The sequence below is a fragment of the Haemaphysalis longicornis genome, unplaced genomic scaffold, assembly GCF_048455015.1.
Source record: "Haemaphysalis longicornis isolate Haplotype H1 unplaced genomic scaffold, Haemaphysalis longicornis Haplotype H1 scaffold_8, whole genome shotgun sequence".
NCBI lineage: Eukaryota > Metazoa > Arthropoda > Arachnida > Ixodida > Ixodidae > Haemaphysalis > Haemaphysalis longicornis.
This window is the reverse complement of record NW_027526445.1, coordinates 40,645,503-40,667,083: the sequence shown is the minus strand read 5'-3', so window position 1 is coordinate 40,667,083 and position 21,581 is coordinate 40,645,503. Positions and strand designations below refer to the sequence as shown.

General features: G+C 48.1%; 1 protein-coding gene across 5 annotated transcripts in view; it reads left to right on the top strand.

Annotated features, from left to right (window-relative positions):
• Positions 1-21,581, top strand: part of LOC144149703 (sulfotransferase 1B1-like) — a 229,386-nt gene that overhangs the window by 189,060 nt on the left and 18,745 nt on the right. For all 5 annotated transcript variants that reach the window (XM_077681358.1, XM_077681357.1, XM_077681354.1 and 2 more), the window contains exon 3: positions 9,966-10,183. In XM_077681358.1, coding sequence (XP_077537484.1) covers positions 9,966-10,183 — 218 coding nt within the window. The remainder of the gene's footprint in view (positions 1-9,965; positions 10,184-21,581) is intronic.

Sequence of the window (21,581 nt, the reverse complement as noted above, 5' to 3'; positions counted from 1 at the left end):
TGTTTAAAAAAAAAAATGTGAACAGTTGTTATACACTTTCCACACGCTGTCCTACAGCCGTCTTGGAAATTACTCCTTGTTGGTTTGTCATATAGAGTCGAGGACCGATGCGCCAAGGGCCGCAATATTTGTTCTCGCCGTAATTTCATGCCCCAAACTACGCGAGCATTTTAAACAATTTCGATGAGCTGCGCTCTCATAAGTTGGATGAAGATGGCGCTGTACATATAAAGGCAAACGTGCCCGACTCCCCGCAATTACAGCGATGTCGCCTAAATCGGTGTTCGAACAAAATTCCGCCGTTCATGTACAACGGATCAACTCGTTTCGGCACCAGTTTGTTCTGGTATTGTATTGGGAGCTTTTTTCACCCCGTCTCTTTGGAATGGCGTGCATGAAGGCCATTACAACGCAACCCCCCCCCCCCCCCCCCCTCCCCAGATCGAAGTTGGGGCTGATGAAATAAAAAAAAGTGAAACAAAAAAGTGGTGGCTTCCCAAAGGGGGAAGTTCGATAGACAGACTTTTTTTTGTCGCGTTTTGAGACGTCCGTACGTGTCTCCTCGACGCGAACGTTTCAGCGCGATAAAAATTTCAGTTTCGACTGTTCGTTTCCCCATCGCGTGGCGGTTTCTTCCAGCTTCGCTAGGAAACCCAGGTTGAAAGGGGGAGACGTGGAGACGAGCTCAGTAGGATTTGACGAGACGAAAAAGCAAGCCGCGGAACTGACCCAGCCGTTAGACACACGACGAAAACGTTGCGTTCCCTATAGCGTTAAGGGAAAGCCGATGGCGTGGAGAGCAGTAGAACAAAAGTAGAGCGTGCTGGGTGTGGCCCTTTTCGGGGTTTCGGAGGTCTTGAAGTAAATCGCCGCCGCTTGTCTTTGTTCTTTTTCGCCTTTCGCTCCATCACGTCAAACCCGGTCTCAACGCACCGGCCGAAGCGTTTTTGCTGTTTCGATAAGACCGGTCGTTTTACCTGTGCGACGAAAATATCGTCTAAACGTCGTTCGCTCTGAACCGGCCGCCTGAGCTGTCCGCGTGAATTTCGGTCATTTTTTACGCGCACTTCGAAATTTCCCCGGGGAGGTTTACACGCACTCGTGTGACCCGCCTTTATCGCTTTCGCCCTTAGACTTGACACTGCTCGTTTAACACCCGTCATGTTTTTCGCCGTGTTCCCCTTTCTTACAATACCCTTCAGAAACGAAGCGTGGCACTTCGAGAAAACCGTGCTAGCCGACAAAATGGAGTGACTGCCTCCAAGCGCGTCGGCGTCGGTTTTAGAATATATGTCACGAACAACGCTTATGCCTAGTCTAAAAATACTCAGACCGCGGTTTCTGCGGTTGCTGTCTCGTTTTCTTGTCTGGAAGTCAAATCTGGCTTAATTTGCAAAGTCATTCAAGTCGAATCCATTGTGTCCATCAGTGAATATACGGGTTCGCGTGATCTGACGGTTGTATTTTTAGAGGCGAAGCCCCTTAGGGGATCAGGCGGTCGGCGTCTCATGTCGTCGTCGTCGTAACCGTCGTCTCATGTAGTCACGCTACTATAACACCGGGACATTCGTTTACGTCTCGCGCTAGAACGTAACGCGTACTAAAAAAACACCGGGGCACTCGTTTATGCTTTGCGCTGCAACGCTTCGTAACGCGTGCTAAGAAAACACCGGGACATTCGTTTACGCCTCGTGCTAGAACGCTTCGTGCTTCAAAGACCCGAGACTTTTATAGTAAAGATGTGTAGCTCTACCCTTCAACGGTTTTATGTCCGTTGGCAAAACGGCCAAGGGACACATAATACACTTGCATGCTTCGCCCCTCTTTAGGTTTCACGTTAGTGGGGATGGCCCGGGATTTTTTCGTTTTTCGTCGGACGGCCGCAAATGGGAGAAACTGGACAGTTGAGACGTATAAAAGCAGGCTAAGTGTACAGAAGCGTTCGTGTGCGCAGCATTTTCGTATTTCCTGCGCACTCGTTTTTCGCTCGCAGTGACGGTGCACGTCTAAAGGCCAGCACAAATTTCCCCTCGCTTCAAGCATCAACCCACTGCGTGTTAGCTGAGCGGTTGATGCAATTGCTCGTCAGCAGCTCGATAGCCAGCCGGCCTCACTATGCCCCATCGCCAGGAAGTCGGGAAACGCGGTGGAACACCTCTTGCCGGGATAGGAGAGATGGGATTCAAATGAGCGTGTAACTCGCCGATGCAGAAGATGAGAGTGCTACAAAATTTTGTAATATCGCACCAACAAGACAAAATTAACACATTCCGGAGCCTATATGAGAAGGGTAGGGGGTAAAGTAAGTGACTATTAGATACACGTACAGTTCTGGTACACCGCCGCTAATGTTATTCTGCGTCGCATGATTTTTCTGTGGATAAATTTGATTGATGTGATTGATGTAGGGTTCTAACGCGCCGACGCTACTGATGCTATGACGAGCGCTGTAGTGGAGGGCTCGGGTTTAATTTTGACCACCTGCAGGGGATCTTCAACTACGTGCGCCGAAATCTCGAACACACGGCTGTTTTCGCTTTTCCCTCCATCAGAAAAGCGGCCGCCGCAGCCGGGGATGGAACCCAGAGGTCGGCGGACTCACTCATGAGTCCACTCACTCAGACTCATATCGACTCAAACTCACACGTGAGTTTGAGTTTGAGTGAGCGCGAGGATAGTGTGGCATGATCAGTTTGAGCTTGAGTGAGTATGAGCCCGACTGAGTTTGAGTACGCCTGAGACCGAGTGAGTTCTGAGTCCATTTTGAGTTTTGAGTACATTTTGAGTTTTGAGTACATTCTGAGTTTGAGTACATTTTGAGTACTGAGTACAGTTTGAGTTTGGGTACATTTTGAGTTTTGCGCACATTTGAGTACTGAGTACATTCTGAGTTTGAGTACATTTTGAGTACATTTTGAGTTTTGAGTACATTTTGAGTTTGAGTACACCTTGAGTTTTGAGTACATATTGAGTACTGAGTACATTTTGAGTACTGAGTACGTTTTGAGTTTGAGTACATTTTGAGTAATGAGTATATTTTGAGTTCTGGGTAAATTTTGAGTTTTGAGTAGATTTTGAGTTCTGAGTACATTTTGGCTTTTGAGTCCGAGTGAGTTCTGAGTTTTGCGCTCACTGTGAGTTTGAGTTTGAGGGAGCGCAGATGGGCTGCTCAGCAATGAGTCTGAGTTTGAGTGAGTGGTGGTTCGAAAATAAATTTGGGAGTGAGTTTGAGTGAGCCGCGCCAACTTTGCCGAGGTATGATGGAACCCGCGTCCTTGGGCTCAGCAGCGCAACGCCTTAGCCACTGGGCCACCTCGGCGGGTGGAAATAAATTTGGAATTACCAACCACGGTCTCGTGTACACTCGGCCGCAATAACATGCAGTTTACTGAATTAATCGAGAAAGAACCTGCTGCTGCTTTAGTTGCCAATTTTAGGCTCAACGATACTTCTTAATTTTTCGCGAAGTAAGACTGGGCGTGATTTGCATGCAAGGTGCGATATGCTCAAGTTGCGTCCAAAACTTTAAGGCCTTTGGGAAATGTCCGGAGCGCTTCAAAGCATGAGCCAGTCCTTTTCTTTTTCACTTGCAGTTAATTTTATTGGTAGCAGCAGCAGCTTCACGACTTTTGCTCGGTCCGCACTTCACCTGCAGGTGGATGTCTCTTCCGGCTCACCAGTCATATCAGCTTAAATTAGATATAATGAGCGCCAACTAACTGACGCAATTCTTTCCTGCGCTGCGCTACCTTCCAAATGACGCCAGCTCTTCAAGCTGCAGTGATGGTGCTAGCGGTGCGAGATGTGACCGAATTGAACATTGTCAACGCACATCGAAGGGCTGATGGCATCTCGCGGCGCGCACCGTAAGGCAAATGGAGAATGAGAAAACATGCATCACAATGCTCCGTAGCTCACTCAACTGGCTAGTTTGAACCTCGAAAAGCGTAGTAATTTCGCAAAGTTACGGGTATCAGGACAAAATTGATTGATTGATTGATTGATTGATTGATTGATTGATTGATTGATTGATTGATTGATTGATTGATTGATTGATTGATTGATTGATTGATTGATTGATTGATTGATTGATTGATTTAACGTGCCAGGAGGCGCGCCGTAGAGAAGAGCTGCGGATTAATTTTGACCACCTGGGAACCTTTAACGTCCGCCTAAATCTATTAACACACGGGCGTTTTCTCCTTCAACAACGCCTTTGCCACTGAGCCGCCGCGGCGCATCGACGATTGACGCACACGTATTGTCCCTAGAAAGATTTGCATAACTTCTAGGGACCATACTATATCTGTTATTCATTTCCGTCCCCACCGCGTGTTGGAGTTACAGCAGCGCTACTGTTTGCGGATAATTTGCGCCAGCACGCCATACATCACAATTGCGAATATCCACCACTCATTATTAAAACCGACTGCTTACAGATTGTTTCGACAGCAAAAGAAGTGGTCAGTGGCGCGTAGCGTTAAGGGTATCCACCACCGATAGAGACAAAGCAGTAGGTGCAGTGGTTTCGCTCAAGCGGTCTTGGGCGAATTGCAAACACAGCGTTCACATCTTCTGTGGTTCCTGACCCGTGTCCGGACGCCGCGTAACAATGTATATTCAGCCGTCTCAAGCGCAGAGAACCCAAACAAATGTTGTTTCAGGTTGACAGTGAATAGATGACTCGATGTAGGGATAAAACGAAACCCTCGGGTCGATACAAGCCGACTGTTCCCGTCCGCTGTTATTAATCGCATTGTTGGTATAGAAAGGCACGTACGCCGGTCGTAATGTGAAATACGGAGTTACAATTTTTCATTAGCTACCGCTATCTCTTATGGACACAGGCTGGTGAGGTTTGTATGAGAAGGCCGGGCAGGAAGTAGCCATGTGCCGTTTGTAAAGCTAATGTTCGTGTTGTAAATCGTAAGGCTTCTGTCGTTCAATCATTTCCGACTGAATGAAGGACAAACAAGGCATACATTGCATTGTTGCCGCGAAGATCTTCTTGCCGGAGTGTATATGAATTCGCCTAACGATTCGCGCCAATGTAGGTCAAGGGAAAGTGTAACCTCGTGGGGACTTATCGATGAGCAGATTGGTTTAAGAAGGGTGGCAAAGTTCATGGTTGAAAGTTTTCATCAAAACCGAGCGAGGCTACAGTGATAACGGCAGTGTAGAAGGCTTTTGCGCCGAAAACCCAGACCGGTCGTTTGCCGTTTCACCGAAAGAAGTGGCAAGAGGGTTTTTTTTGATGGAAGCACCACACAAGAACAAGTGCTATCTGGCTGTTCATTTGTTATCATCTTTGAGAATCATATCATATCATATGTGAGAACAAACACTGGTTTTTCGGCTAATATTAACATTTATCGCTAGTGTGCAGGTTTGGAAAAGTCATGAGGATTCTACCCCGTGCGGGAATAGCGTCAAAGCGAAGCTTTCTTTGATGTTTTCAACAGCAGGGCTGTTTAAACTTGAACTCGGTTCGTTAGCGTTCGCAAAACAGAGATACAGTCGAGTCCACTTATAACAATATGCAAGTGCCAAGAAAATCCCATCGTTTTAACCGGTAATTGTTATAAGCGGGTTGCGAAATAAAAAGACGGAACAGAGCTCAAAACATTTTTTTCGCTTGCCAGCAAGGTCGTACTACAACTAATTTGCGGGAAAGAAGCCACAGTCGGGTAACCTTTGTTTGCCGCGTGTGAAGCTAGCGCAAATCTTTTCCAAGAGCATCTATCGGTGCTTCACCTAGCTGAGGTAAATGTCCTTGGCGGAAACAAAGTCCCCGAGGGACTGTGTCACGCACTGGGCCTCCTACGAAGACACTACCTGAGTAGGCTGCGCAACCGCGTCGTTAGAGTCGTCACTGTTGCACTTTGGTGCACAATATAGCCCGGATTCAATCGTTATATCCGATATCGCGGCACTGGAGCATTGTAATAAGCGGTTTATTTTACCTTGTGAAAGAATACAAAAGTTGATGGTGCCATATCTGTTCATCGTTATAGCCTATATATTGTTCTAAACGGTATCGTTATTAGTAAACTCGACTGTTCTAAAAAAATTAAACCAGCGTGAGTATCTCGGCAGGACCTCGCGCAGCGTCTCTGGCAAACAAAAAAAGAGGGCGCAGCTTGTTCTAGTGGTGCGAGGCTGGAGAATCAGCAGAACTGGCGGCGCCTCTCCCTTCTTCGGAGACTCGGCTATCGCACCTCACATGGATGTCCAAACTTCGCGCTGGACTGCACTGAACAGGAAATACTTTATCGAAACAAATCCTGCAGTCGGCGGGAGCCGCGTTAGGGCTCCCGCCTCGACGTGGGCTGGCGTAGCGCCTTCTTCTGCGAGCCAACTCGTCACTAGCCCGTTTTACGGAGCCCGTGCCTTTCGAGCGCGGCGAAGACCTGCTGGGTGGCCCATGACTGGTCTGCCTTGCTTGCAGATTCGGTGGCTCTCTGGAGTTCCTCCGGATACTCTTTGAAGCTCGCACCGTCTGTGTCGGCGGCACAGTGCCACATGATGTGCCACCGGTTGGCCGGTCCTTTCTTACACACATTGCACTGATCACTCGTGTACTCGTCCGGGTACATTCGATGTAACGCCGCCGGTGATGTCGTCGACGCACCTTGGAAGACGTATACGACTAACCAGACGAGCGTACCCGCCGCCTCACCGGGCGCTGGGCCGCGAGGAGGCGACACATCTAAGAAATTCGCGCTGAAGGTTTTTCATGACTGGGAGGCCCGGATCGCTTTGTCCGCAGCCTTTCACGTCTCTCCCAAAGTGGACCGCGTTAGCACGCGCTACAGTCGGCGGCAACTGGCGAACTCGGCGCGTGTAGCGGGAGCCTTTCTGTGCTCCCCAGTTCAGGCGCGAACGCACGTGAGCTGGGGAGAAGGAGATTCCGCGAGAGATCGCGCCACGAACGCTGTGATGTCCTCCTGTCCATCTGCAAATGGCATCGTACGGCTCCGGTGCTCGCTCACCGCTGTCACGTATCGCCGTTACTCCCCTTCTCTCATACGAATCGGCCTGCACTTGTGTTTTAAACTTTACCATCCTAACTTGTTAAAGAAAGTTGAGAAAATCGCGACAACTTCCCCACGTCTAAACTGCACCAAAAGTGCGTCACAACCTTCCCTAAACAATCCGCGTCCAGTCGATAGTGGAACCTTCATAATCAGCTCCCGCCAAAGAAAGGTTAATGCGGTGAGAATTGAGGGAGTTGTAAACCAAAAAGGCCGCATGTTTCTTTTCTTCCATACCGTGGCGTTCGTAACTATAGCCACGTGGATGGAGGCTCCGTTCTGGGTGGAGAGATCAGCCAGATGGGTGTTCCCGATTTATGCTTTGGATGCGGCTGCTGCTGAGGCTGTCCTTTTGAATCTAGTTGATGGTACATACCATGCGTAGGTGTTGTAAATGTGTAAGTGCAAGTATATGTAAATTGTGTACAATTTTGTATTTTATCGTCGCATTGCTCGCCTTCTTCCGGCATTGAGTATCGAAGGATTTGGCCCATCGCGATCGGCAGTGTGTCGCCATTGCCAACGTCAGCAAACCAGCACGGATGACAGCCGACGGGAGCGGTGCGTTTGAGTACGCTTTTCCGTACACATCCGCTGGGAAAATCTGCGAACATGGTCTAAGTATTCAAGGCTTTATTCTGGTTGATTTGCAACTGACTTAGGTGTCTCTTAGTGCTCTAGACTTCACTTGTATAGCGACACAAACGATTGCGTGAGTTTACCACGCTTGTACGAAGTCACAATTAGGATAAACAAAAAAATGGCGCAGCTTGCACTAACGGTACACGGATGGAGATACAGCGGAGGCGGGGATCCACTTAGCTTCTTCCGGCTGTGCTAGGTTTTCCCAGGCTTTGCTAGGCTTCGCTAAGTTTTGTTAGGATTTGCGATGTTTGTGCTAGGCTAGGCAATGTGCTGAGGGGGGAGGCCAAATTTAGCCGCATTTTACAAGGCCTTAATTAATCGACCAGAGTGGAGTAAGTTTCTGCGAAGGAAAGTTTGAAAGTTTGTAGCCATATACGGCTGCATTCAGGTGGATGTCAAACTTTTTTTGGAATTTTGCAAGGGAGCTCCGGTAGGTCCGCCACACTGACGGCGGATCCCATTGGGAAAAAAGCTAGGTCGACCCCCCAGCTCCCCCGTTTCTCCGGCCTTGCGTCGCTAGTGCAAGTTGCGCCAATCGTTTTTAAGTGCGAATGCACTTTATAAGCGACCCCAAACCTTCCACCGCCGGCGGCGGCGGCGGCGGCGGCGGCGGCGGCGTCCGCAGTCCTCCTCTCCCTAGCAACGGCGTGGAGCGGAGAGGAGCGTCGGTAGCAACGGCGCGGTGACGTCACTTCACCACGTGACTGCGCTCGCTCCGCCTCCTCGCCGTGGCTGCGCGGGTGCGAGCCGCTCCCCGCACCGCTCCTCGGGCCGTGACGTCATGGTATGACGTCACAGCGTGCCTCCTCTCCCCAGCAGCTGCCGCGCGCCTCTCTCTCCACCGTGACGTCACACTCTCTCCTCTCCCCCTCTCTCGGCTGCAGCTGCCTTGCGCCGCTGTCCCTCTCCCCTTGCGCTCGCCTCCTCTCTCAGCCACCTGGCTCGGCGCGCTCGGCGCGGCGTACCCCCCTATATATGCAGCGATAAACTGCCAGACCTCCGTGGGTCGGCTCGCGCGCGCTCACGGGCGAATGCCAACGGATTTTAACTTTACTCCCCCTCATAGCATCACCCCGTGCATTCGCACTTAACCATGTTCACCCTCGGGGAAATGCTTGGGAGTTTTTTCGTTTAGTAGCCCAAGAAAGACTATCAGTTTTCAAATGGTTTAAAGGACGCGGATACGCATGCGCATCTTGTGCTCACACTCGCGCAGGCGCGAAAGCCTTTTCACTCTTATAATACCTTGCCTGCGCTCGTGTAACCTTTACACGCGGAGCAGTTCTTTTTCTGGGTCGTGTTTTTTTTTGCTAGCGCCGCCGGACCAAGCTCAAGCTAAAACTGCTTTGCTGCTAAAAACAGCGCAAAAAAATACGGAGGACGCCTAAGAGAACAGAGAGTTCACTGACTCGCATCTGACCTATCTCACCGAGCACAGTGCCTTACCATGGCACACATCGAGCCGAAGAGAAGCGTAAAACGGGAACAACAACAAAAAAATGTCGTCAAAAATAGGCATGAAGGCTGGTGGTCCTGGAGAAACAGATTCCTGTGAATGGGTGTTAAAAGCGTAACAGAAGTAAGGGCGCGTTGAAGCCGATAGACAGAAACAGAACATAAAAACTGAATACCGTGAGGCACCGAAATGTGTAGATACAGAGCTTTCGTTTTTCCTTTCATAACTTTCGAACTCTCCCAAGCTTGCACTATAACAAATTCGACATATTTTCCTGAGTGTCCGTCGCAGTGCCAAAGCTTAGTTCCCGTGTGAAACGGAGCAGTGTGGCAATTTTTTAAAAGTGAAAGCTTTCCTAGTGGGAGCGAAAGTGTGCTGTTAAAAAAACTAATGCATTTCCCGATACACCGGTTGGTCGACCGAAAAGCTCTAAGATCTCTGTACATACGGCGCGTGCTTGAAATCTGGCCTCCATTGTGTCAAAAGGGTTACTTGAAAATCACGAAAAAGGAACGGATGTTCATACGACAGTGCCGGAATCGATGATGAAGAAGGAGTACAACAGTAAAGCTTTATCTCATAAACCACGTATCGGTATACGTTTACATCGCTCGTGGGTGCGTTTACTTAGTGCGAAAAAATCATCGCGTCGGTTCGTTCTTATCTTGCGATTTGTGTGTTTGAAGAGTTGAGGATCAATCGGACGCACCTTTAGCGAAGGTTTTTGATACGTTTTTGATGTGAGAAAGCTTTCGTGCTCCTTCCTTTCGAGCTGTATAGTGGTAGCAAGACTGGCCGTTAATTGGCGCCTTCACCTAACCTAACCGCAGGCACGACGTGGATGGAGGAGATCGTGTCGCTGATCATGAACGGCGGCGACCCGGACCGGGTGAAGAACAAGCTGCTCGTGTACCGGGTGCAGCACCTGGAGGTGGGGCCCCCCGTGGGCCACCTGTGGCACCTGCGCAAGACGCGCTCGCCCCGCCTGCTGGCCACCCACCTGCCGCTCAAGCTCATCCCCAAGCAGCTGCAGCAGGCCAAGTGCAAGGTGTGTGTCCTACTACGCGCCCCCTTTTCCTCCCTGTATATACTGAAGTAAGATGGGTCTAAACTACTACGAGAATAACAGTGCAAGGCTGGTGCAAGAAGAGGAGGGTCGTATACCATGCATACATCAGCTGCTTTGGCTCAATGGGACACGTCTATACTGCGTTGAAAAGGACATACGATTTAAGTCAACCAACAGATCAATGGGCGGTGCCTAAAACGCTTTTCTACGGGACCGACGCGTGGACAAAGTATGCTGAACTTCAGTTGAAGCTTTTCTTGCGTGTGAAATAGGTCGGATATTTCGGCAAAATATCCGCGACGCGTTTAGTTTTCGCGTCGCTCGGTCAGCAGTGCCAGCGGTTAAAGAGCACAGTATGACAGAGTCGAAATGGCGCGTGGAGGAAGCTGCTTTCGAGTGTGTGGAGAGCTGCCTTCCTTCGCAACGCTGGCCACGTTGGCGTGGAGGCGACAAGGCGAAGCGCGGCGCCCCAGCTGTCTCTGCCTTGACGGGACTTGGGACTCCCGCGACCGCGTGGACGCGTTGTAGAATCACCAAAAGATTAATAAATGGGAATGTATGCGACGTAATTTCAAGTCTGGTGGGCAACAAAAGAAGCGACAGGCAGCCAATGCCACTGATAAGGCGAGCGGACGTGACCATTGAGAGTTTAGAAGGCTAGGCACGGTTAGTACGCTGATTGAGAGACGCGCGAAAAACGCCGTGTTGCGAACTCCTCAAGCCGCAGCAACGTGTGCGCGTCGGGCCGGGCCGCATGTTCGCCGCGGTGAGGTAACGGGAGCTCTCGCATTGTCAAGACTCCACCAAGGGATCTTTAGTTAATTGTTAGTTTGTCCCTTCCTGATCAGCGCTTTCTACTACACACTTGAAATGTCCCATGTTGACATGGTGAGCGATTTCCAGCTAAAGAGAAGTGGTTCACGCGCAGATATAAGCGGGAGGTCTCTTCTAGCATGACCAGACATAAATTGCGCCAGCGAGCAATTTATTTCGTGGAAGAGAACCGAACGCAGTCGCCTCAGTTAAAAGCGGGAAACGTTGGAGAGTGTACGGGACGACACTCATATTGAACGCGTGCTCAAAGAACCACAGCGCTATCTTAAGCATCATCACAAAGCTGCAGAAAGCGAGACTCACCCACACAGGTAAAAGTAAAGTTATAGCCGCGTATCAGCTCTCTCCGCTGCGAATGTCCCCGAAAGACGATAGCAACGCTAGTCTTCTGCCGTCTTTGCCCCGTAACTGCCTTTTACACATCCTCCTCCTCAACATCCCCCTACGCTCCCCCCTCGCTCCTTTTATACAAGATGCAGTGGAAGTTTGCTCAATTCAATTTTCCCGCGTTCGCTCTGCTCGCGACATCTCTTGGGACAACGCCCGCTTTTATGTCGCCTCTCTTCGGCACTGCACCTGAGGCGCTGTTCTCAGCATTCTTTGCCGAGTACCCCCACAGCCAGGACCGTGTACGCCCTGCATTTCTACGAAAATGCAGATTTTGCGAAAGTTCAACCTGTAATCGTTATGATAGCGTAAATGGAGATAATCTAGCTGTCGAACGAAATTTGGAAGCACCAAAAAAAGAAGAAAAATATAAAGAAATGATAGAAAATGGCGAACCGTGTAACGCCCTGCATTTCCGCAATAATGCAGATTTCACGAAAGTTCCACTTCTAGTCGTTAGAATAGCGTAAGCGAAGATAATTGGTCGGACAGTATTAAAAAAAACAAAAAAATGTGGCCGAAAAAACTCACACTCAAGACAAGCGGCATAAGAATGCTACGCATTAGTAGATAAGTCTCTAAATTTCTGCAGTTTTTTTAATACAATAACCCCTCTTGGGCTACTTAAATGCGAAAATTTTGGACTGGCTTTATGTCCGTATGTCTGTCTGTTTATCCATTGAAGAACACCCGGACAAAACACTACTTGAACGAGACGCTTATATAGGCAGAACATTTCCGAACTACTAAATGAAAAAAGGCCTTAGTGTTGTAAGAAGGAATGTCAACTTTATGAACATGATCTAAACGCGAAGATATGTATGAAGGTGGAGTAAGTAAAGCGTGGCGAAGCATTTTGTGTTAGAATACTTTATGGAATAAGCACAACCGTGCAATTTTGCGACGTGACTTTACATGTTAGACCCAAGTTACTTTTCATTCCGGGTACGCTGGCTGCTCGCTGATAGTTAGAAAAAATGAAACGAGCGGCGTTGTTCTGAATCATTTCCAGTTGATGACTAAGAATTTCAGTACATGGATCCCATATCGGTGAGGCATAGTCAAGTTGTGAACGCACAAGTGATTTGAAAAGGAGCAGTTTTATCGAAGCACGGGCGGAATGAAAATTTCGTCTTACGTAGCCAAGCATGCGGTTGGTTTTGATGGTGATGCTTTCAATGTGAAGATTCCAAGATAGGTCAGTAGCGATATGAATGCCAAAGTATTTATAAGAAGTAACCGCTTCAAGAATGTTACCATCAAGGAAATATGAGTGCGGGTTAGTATACTCGGTTACAACTCAAGAACGGCACCACCTCATGTAGTGTATCACTCCGCCAAAGCGCCGGACCCATGACGTCAGTGCGCACGCGTTTTTAAAGGGGTTTGCTATGAATGCGGGATATCGTCTGCCTTGTCTCACGCAGTTTGTTTGTCGTCACTGGAGTAGTTTACAAGCATATTAACTCCAAAAAATCACGGGAACGGCTCACGACACGTTCAAAATATTCCCAGTAACGCCCTACTTGCGCCACGCGGAGAAACATCCGGCTACGGTGATAAGGCACAGCGGCAACTTCCGGTTCTCAGCATTCTTTCTCAAGACAAAAACTCCGGTTCTCAGCATCCGGTTCTCAAGACAAAAACAGACCCCGTAAGCGGAAAGGGAAAACAAATAGAATAAATATTTAATCAGCTACATAAATATGCAGGGAGGCAGAAAGCCAGATAAGTGGGTGGAAATTCAAAAGCAACTTGAACGGGAAGGAATAGACGTGTACGCTTTAGCCGAGACTCACCTCCGGGACCTAGAAGCCCCACCTATCATAGACAATTATGTCTGGGAAGGTTGCAATAGGACCACAGGAATGAAGAAAGGGGGAGGTGTTGGCATGCTTATTAAACAAGGGACCGACTGGCAGAGAGTGCATGAAAGTTGTAAAGAGCATCTATGGGTAAGAGGCACCATAGAGGGGAAAAATACATGGTTAGGAGTGGTGTATCTGTGGACCGGAAGTAGTGCTAGGGAGGAAAATCAGGAAATGGTAAACTGTTTGAGAAGAGATATAAACGAGTTCAAAGATTCGGGCGAAATAATCATAGTTGGAGATATGAATGTCCATATAGAAGGTTTGGATGGATACACAGACCACAACGGTTCTCTAGTGATAGGTCTATGTCAGGAAAACCGGCTTGTAATAGTAAACACGGAAAGCAAGTGTGATGGACAAATAACGTGGGAAAGCGGTAACAGACAGTCCAGCATAGACTACAGTTTAGTATCCGAGACAGTATACGGAAGGCTGCGGGAAATGAGGATAGATGAAAATGGAACAGACAGCTTAGGAAGCGACCACAAGCGGTTTAGCTTGCACTTTGGAGGCGCAACCCGGACAAATGCAGAAATAGGTACAACAGGAGGAAATAATTTGAATAATGAGCAGTTAAAGATCATCGCTGATAAATTGGAAGATGAAATCAATAAATACCCTGGCAAAATTTGGGATTACGACGAAATGATTGCGTTCATAAAGGTTAAGATGAATGAAGCAAAGGAACGGAACCGATGGAAAGGGAAGAGAAAGCCGAGAAGCTGGTGGAATAAGGAAATAAAAGAGGCTATTGACCAGCGAAGAAAGGCGTCGAGAGAACATAGAGAAGCAAAAAGAACTGGTATGGAACCGGAGGTAGTGAAGGAGAAGTGGGAGGTCTACCGTGGGAAAAAACTAGAAGTACAGAAAATGGTGCAAACAAAGATCAAGCAGAAAAGCGAACAATGGATGGCAGAAATACGGAAGAAGGACAAAAGCGCATCCAAGAAGTTTTGGAACCATGTAAAATCACTAAGCTCAAAAAACGATAACCATCAAAAATTCCTGATTGATGAAGAGGGGGAACATTTAGAAGGAGAGCACGCGTTGGCGCATATTCATCGAGTGATTAGTGGGAAGTTTAGGACAATAGTGGTAGGGAAACCTGCACCGATAACATCAGCACCACAAAAGACTGCGGAAAGGGAAATAAGTTTGAGCAACCTTGATTGGAAAAAACCAGAGCAAAAGGTTTCCCCCCAGACAGCAGTGGGCCCGGACGGAATACCAATGCAACTGATAAACCTACTTGGACCTAAAAGTAAGGAATCGTTTATGAGGGCAATAGATAAGGTGATAGAAACCAAACAAATACCAGAGGACTGGTTAGAAAGTAGGATGAATTTAATATATAAAGGCAGAGGAGACAAAGCCAGTATTGATTCATACAGACCACTCACAGTAACGTCAGTGGTGTATAGATTCGTAATGCAGGCGATAAAATCAGAAATTCAAGCATGGATGGAAGAAAATGAAATACTTGGGGAACTGCAGAATGGATTTAGACAAGACAGGCGACTGGATGACAATCTGTTCGTGATAACGCAATGCATTGAAATTGCGAAAGCATAGAATAGACCACTATGGATTACGTTCTTGGACATTAAAGGGGCATATGACAACATAAACAGAGAACGGCTGTGGAGGATGCTGAAACTCCAGGGATTAGATGACGAGTTAGTACAGTTCCTTATAGCAGTCTATAAAGACAATAATGTGCACCTTACTTGGGAAGGACAGAAATGCGCCCAGCAGGTCAACATCCATCGGGGACTGAAACAGGGATGCCCTTTGAGCCCAATACTGTTCATGCTTTACATGGCAGGGTTAGAAAAGAAACTGGAAGAAAGTCAAGTAGGGTTTAGCCTCACCCATATGCTGCAAGGCAAAGTGGTACAACAGCATATTCTGGGAATGTTATACGCAGACGACATTGTTCTTTTAGCTGATAACCAAACCGATATGCAGCGGCTAATAAATATTTGCGGCCAGGAAGCCACTGACCTCGGATTAAATTTCAGTGCAGAAAAATCAGGAATAATGGTTTTCAATGACGCTACCACCGATGTAGTGTCTATCCAGCAAGGCGAATTACCTAGAGTGAAGGAATATAAATATTTGGGAGTGTGGATAAACGAAGGGGATAACTACTTAAGTACTCACGAGGAGCAACTTAAGGTTAAGGGAAAGCGAAACGCAGCTATAATGAAGCATAGAGCTCTGTGGGGGTATAACAAATATGAAGTAGTAAGAGGAATGTTGAAAGGAGTAATGGTTCCGGGTCTCACGTTTGCGAATGCTGTACTCTGCTTAAAATAAGACGTTCTATCGGGCCTTGAAGTAAACCAGAGAACGGTGGCACGTTTGGCCTTAGGCGCGCATGGAAAAACAACTAACGAAGCAGTTCAGGGAGATATGGGCTGCGCGTCGTTTGAAGTTAGAGAAGCTCAGAGTAATATATGCTTTGAAATGAGGTTGAGGGCAATGGATCAACGAAGGTGGGCAGCTAAGGTTTTGAGGTACCTATACTTGAAAAGCGTGTACACGCAGTGGTTAAGAAAGACTAGAAGGCTAACGATGAAATACGGAAAGAACAGTGGGGAATCCAAAACAGCCAAGGTAACCAAAAAAGAGGCAAGGCAGATTGAAACGAATAAATGGAGGGAAAAAATGGAAGCTAAAACGTCGTTAGAGATGTACAGGGCTGAGAAAGGAAAATTTCTACGATAATTCCCAGGGCAGTGCTTTGCTTTTTGAGGCTAGAGCAGGTTGCCTGCGAACTAAGACTTTTCTGGGGAAGTATTCACAAAATGATGGGGTATGCGTGGTTTGCGGAAAAGAAACAGAAACTATGCGGCACATCGTGTTAGAATGTGAGGGTATCCATCCAAATCTACATGAAGGGAATATTGGGCTTTCAGAAGCCCTAGGATTTAAGGGTATCACAGAGGAAGTTACCTTCAAGGCTGTCGAGGGGACGAAAAGAAGATTAGAATGCTGGTGGACGAAAAGCAGAGAGGGGAATATTGCCTAGGACAGTTACCACCTGTAACGAAAAAAAAAAGTATTTTGTGCCTAATAAGCTTTTTGTGCCTGCCCTAAGCAGCGCTAGCATTGAACCAAAAGTGTAAAACATATGTATATTAGTCCTTTTTGGTAAGATGACATGTCATCACCCCGATACAAAGGGGAAACCAATAGAAATCATCATCATCATCAATCATCATCATCATCATCGGTGCCGTTCTTAAGTTGTCACTGAGTATAGTGCGCCTGTTTTCGCTCTCTCCAGCAGGTTGAGTTGGTCCTGTTGAGATGTGCTTCCAGGGCCGCCTACCATGTATCCAGTGTAGTAGGCTGCGTTGAGGAGTTGCTGGTGTCTGTTCCCCGTATTTTTGGGTAGGACCATGTGGTGTGGAACAGTGTGGCTGTCTCGCGCTACATTTTTTACAGTATTGGTCAAGGTCACGATGTTGCTGTCGCAGCATCTCCGACCATGTGGATTTGTGTGCGTACGCATTCGTCCGGATTTCTCGCACGATTTTTGGCTTCCGAGGCCGTGATGTCTTTTTGTGGATTCGGGAATTGAACCCTCAGCTGCCGGGCTATGCATAGGGTTTCACCATAGGTTGGCGCTGTGTAAGGACGCGTGGCGGTCCTGTCGTCTGCGTGGTATGTGAGCGCACACGCATCCCCATTGGCCGCCTCATTCCCTTCCAGTCCGTGATGTTCCGGGATCCATGTTATGTTATGAAACTTTCCCATTTTTTGTGGCAGTACGTATGTGAGCTGTTTGGTATTCTGCCAGCGGTGATTAGTCGTGCCGCATTTAGGGAGTCCGTTACGATGTTAAGGCTTCGATCTTTACTGTTTTTCTCCCAGCGGAATGGCCAAAAGTATTGCACCCAATTCGGCTTGTTTGGCTGTGAAGTCTCTCTAGAAGAGGCAGTCTAAAATGTCTCCCTCTTTTGTGATTACTACCGATACCGTCGTTGTTGCATTGTAACTTACCGCGTGGACATACACTGTATTGTCGTGATCGTTGAAGTTTCTGCGGACGAAGTCCGTCCTAGCCTTCCTCCTCTCCTTAGGAATTGGGTCATATTTCTAGGGAGGGGTAAGATCTTTATGTGTATCCGCTGCTCTGGTGTTAGATCGTACTCCTGCTCTTGGATTTCCTTTTCCGGTGGGTCTCCGACCGCCCACAGTATCGCTCGTCCTGTCTTTGTTTTAGCCAGGCGTTGTTTCTGAGCTAAAATGGTGGATTCCCTTATTTCCGCAGTAGTGTTATAAAGACCCAGTTTATCCATTTTCCCGGTGGCGGTGAAACGGGGAAGGTTCAGGGCTGCGTTGTAGGCGCTTCGTATGACGATGTTAACTTGTTCTTCGTCTGAGTTGGTAAGGTGTGGTAGGCTCTAGGCGATTCTGCGCATGGCCAGTGCCTGAACCAGGCGTGAAGTGTCCTCTTCTATCATGCCGTTCGTCTTCTCCGTGAGCCTGTAAACGATTTTGGAAATTTGTAGTGTCGTTTTCTTAGTCTGGTTATAATCTCGTCATTTCTTTGTCGGCTGCACGGATTGGTCAAGCGGGGTCGTGGCGCGCGCGAAGCCGAACCACGGGATTGCGTCACATATGATCGCTGATCACAACACTGACCACTTGACCGTCACTTTCGTTGCCTGACTGTTGTGTGTGCTGTGGACATAACACGATGGAGCGTTCGCTAAGAAGCGGGATATGGCAGGGGCGCGAGCGCTAAGATACTTGAGAATTTTAGCTGACCGTTTTCGACGGTCCGCTCCGGTGTCGGAGGCCCGCTAGCCGCATCCTGAGCCAGTTACGTTCGCGGCCAAGCGCGCCACGCATGCGCAATGGCGCTCCCGGCGGCTATCGGAGCGGAGCAGACCGTGAAAAACGGTCGGCTAAAACTGGCCGTTTTTCACGGTACGCTCTACTCCGATAGCAAGCGGGAGCGCCATTGCGCATGCGTGGCTTCCGGAGCTGTGTGGGATGTGGCGCAGTCTACTGGTAGAACGTCGGAAACTACCGCGTTGTGCGAGGTTCGCAGCGAAGAAAGCAAGTTTACGTGCATTTTCGTTGTTCCCCCGTATCCACAGAGTAATCGGAGTGCAAACCACGCACGCCCAAAGATAGGTAGCATTGACGCAACTAACCGGCGCCCTCGACTTCGGCTTTCTTTTTCTCCGATTTTATTGTCGACCGCCATTAGCGGAAAAGGGCGCAGTAGATAACGGATTTCTCCTCCACGCTTCCATATTGGGAAGGCGTCGCGCCGCAATAATCCGCCGCTATTTTTAAGCGTTCCAGAATCGGAACCCCAGCAGCGCTTTCTCGTGGTTGCTTCGCCTGGGTGGTTTTACGGCCTCCTGAAAACTGCGCAAGTCGGCAGTCAGTGTTGCTGGGCGTGTGCCCGCACTTCTTCTGTTGACCTCTTGGTCCCCTTTTAGGGCGACTGCGAGCTTTTTACGGGACTTGGGGCTTTTTTTTCCCCCGTTCTACGGCAGCGTCCGGTATCGATGGGCGGCGGTTTTTGGGCGGAACTGACCCTATTTCGGCGCGTCGCTCCTTTTCGCCCTCCGGCAATATGGATCACTGTGCCCGTGGGCACGTGCGAACGATCGAAAGGCTGCTCCCGGTCAAACCGAGACAGGAAGGAAAAACCTTGGGGGCTCGTTTAATTATTTGCGGTGTGGTTCACGACCCGGCCGGTACACAGTAGCACTGGCGAACATTCCGCAATCTTGGCCCTGAAGCACCTACAATGTCTGCCATTCCAGGTCGGAAAAAAAAAAAGGGTTCACGCTGTTGTAAAGGCAGGGGGTACGTCTGATAGCCGAAATAGCGAATCTGTCACTAGCTTTGAACGTACTCCTGGAGGAAATGCTGTCTAACAAAAAAAAATTGTCCGCATTTGAATGTCGCGATATAATTTCTATGATTCGCGAGGTTCTCTTTTTGTAATAGCTTGGAAGTGAACCATGCAGAACGTACAGACAACTACAGGCGTATATGCCTGGTACATGCACGTTCAAAATAAACGAGCATGCCTCACCAAGATGGAATTTGCGCTCGGTGATACGTGCCAACGCCTTTATGCGATGGAGAGATCTGTGCCCTCGCGAGATATCATAGTGCAGCGATATACAGATGAGGCACAAAAGCGTTCTTTGAATGACAGCTTACGCAAACAGGAGAGTACTCGCGGTGGGCCCGTCTTCCTTTATCGGCTTGCACTGCGAAGAGTGCCGCTGTTCCCGATTCCTTTCGCTGCCTTGCATTACGACACGGGAAGAATGGTGAGGTAATGTGGGTGAAGAACAGTAGCACGAAAAAAGCCGAGCGCAACAAGACAAGCGACGGTGAAGTTACTTGACCCTGCCGAATGTTCATCAGAAGGTACACCATGTATTAAAAAAAATGAGAATTGAGCCCTACGGCGAGCCTTTAAACATCTGAGGAGCTTTGTTTCCAAATAAGTCAAACCCACCTGAGCAGAATTTCAGAAAAAATCGAAAATTTGTGGACGGGCCTAAATGCAACGCTCTCAAAGCTAGCTTCAGCTAGCTGACATGTAAAACGTGTCATATAAAAGAATGGCGTCGCGTGTGTTTTTAAGGGCGATGCGGCTTTTAAGTGAAAGCGTAGGCTAAATTCGTTTGGCTATGATGAAAAAGCACAAATAGTTCTGAGGTCACTGAGCGCCAGTGATCGCTCCTGGCCGGCAGGAAGCGAGAAATCATTGCTCGTAATCAAACCTTTTTCTTAACAACTGGCGCAAAAAGAAAAGACAACGAATTATGTTTTACTTTCAAAAGTCGTGCTTGGGAAGTTAGAAATGAAGAACTGTCTTTACGTTTCCTGCGTTGTTTCACCTGGCTGTATTTATTTATTTACTCTTGTACCCACAGCGCCTTTCAGGCATTACAGCGGGGGGGGGGGGGGGGGGGGGGGTTTACAACGCAGTTTTAACAGTGTGGTAGTCTGGTAGTCTGCAATAACAATGCATTGTAAGTACCGTAATGAAGAATACACCGTACACTACACCGTACACTACAACAATACACCGTACACTACAACAAACACCGGTATACATTCAAGAGCACTACGAAGCAAAAGTTGCGCATGTCAGTGTTAATGTATGGACCGACATAAATTCCTAGGTATCCAACACTGCACAAATATAATAGAACCATGTACAACGAGATTTCAAAGGGCGGCTGCAAAAGCTTCGTTGCCTAATATGCTAACTGTGGCAGCAGGCAGTCGATTCCACTCTGAAACTGTTTTGGGGAAAAAAGTGTTTTTAAAAAGATTAGTTCTGCAACTATATTCTCTAGCCTTGAGTTCATGGTCTGTTCGTCTGGATATATAATGCGGCTGAAAAATGTACTGATTGCGGTCTAGTCCAGTGTGGCCATAAAATATATTGTGAAAGAACTTCAAGCGCAAACTTTGCCGTCTTTTTCCTAAAGGCTCCCATTTTAATGTTTCTTTTGTAGCAGAAATGCTAAGGTTTCTGTCATAGTTACCGATAACGTACCTTGCAGCAATGTTCTGAACTCTCTCAAGTTTTTCGCGGAGATAAGGGACCTTCCGGCTGTTTCTCCGGAAAAGATTTAGTTTCAGGGGGTTTTGTCGCGCATTCCTACCTCAGTGTATTTTGTTCTGTCTTGGAGCCATGAGCCCGGTTAGAGCTTGGGGGAGGATCAGCCTAGCTGCACCTGCTTTCGCTCGTGTTTTCAGGCGCCAGACGGGAAACGAGGGTTCTGTACCAGCTTTTGCTGCAGCCCTTTAAAGAAGCCATGAAGACGAACAAAAAATTCCCGGCCATCTCCGCTAACGCGAAACCTGGGGGTGGGAGAAGCATGCACTGTATGAGTATTCTTGGCGCCTTCGCGTTTTTGCCAACGTTGGAGGGTAGAGGTATACAGCTTTGCTGTACAAGTATCGTGTCTTTAAAGCACGAAGCGCTCCAGCGCGAGCCGTAAACGAGTGTCCCGGTGTTTTAATACCGTGACTACATGAGAAAAGGATTACGACGACGACATGAGACGCCGACAACCCGAGCCCCTAAGGGGCTCCGCCCCTAATGCACGTTTTGTTCATTAAAAGCAGTACGTTGTCTTGACAACAAATTGGAGAATTTTGTCGCAAGCCGTAAGCAAATATTCGCATATTAAAGAAAACATGTCAAGCAGTGGCCAAACCCTAGGCACTTAGTTATGACGTCATAGAATGTTGTTTATGCTATTGGCGGCCACCGA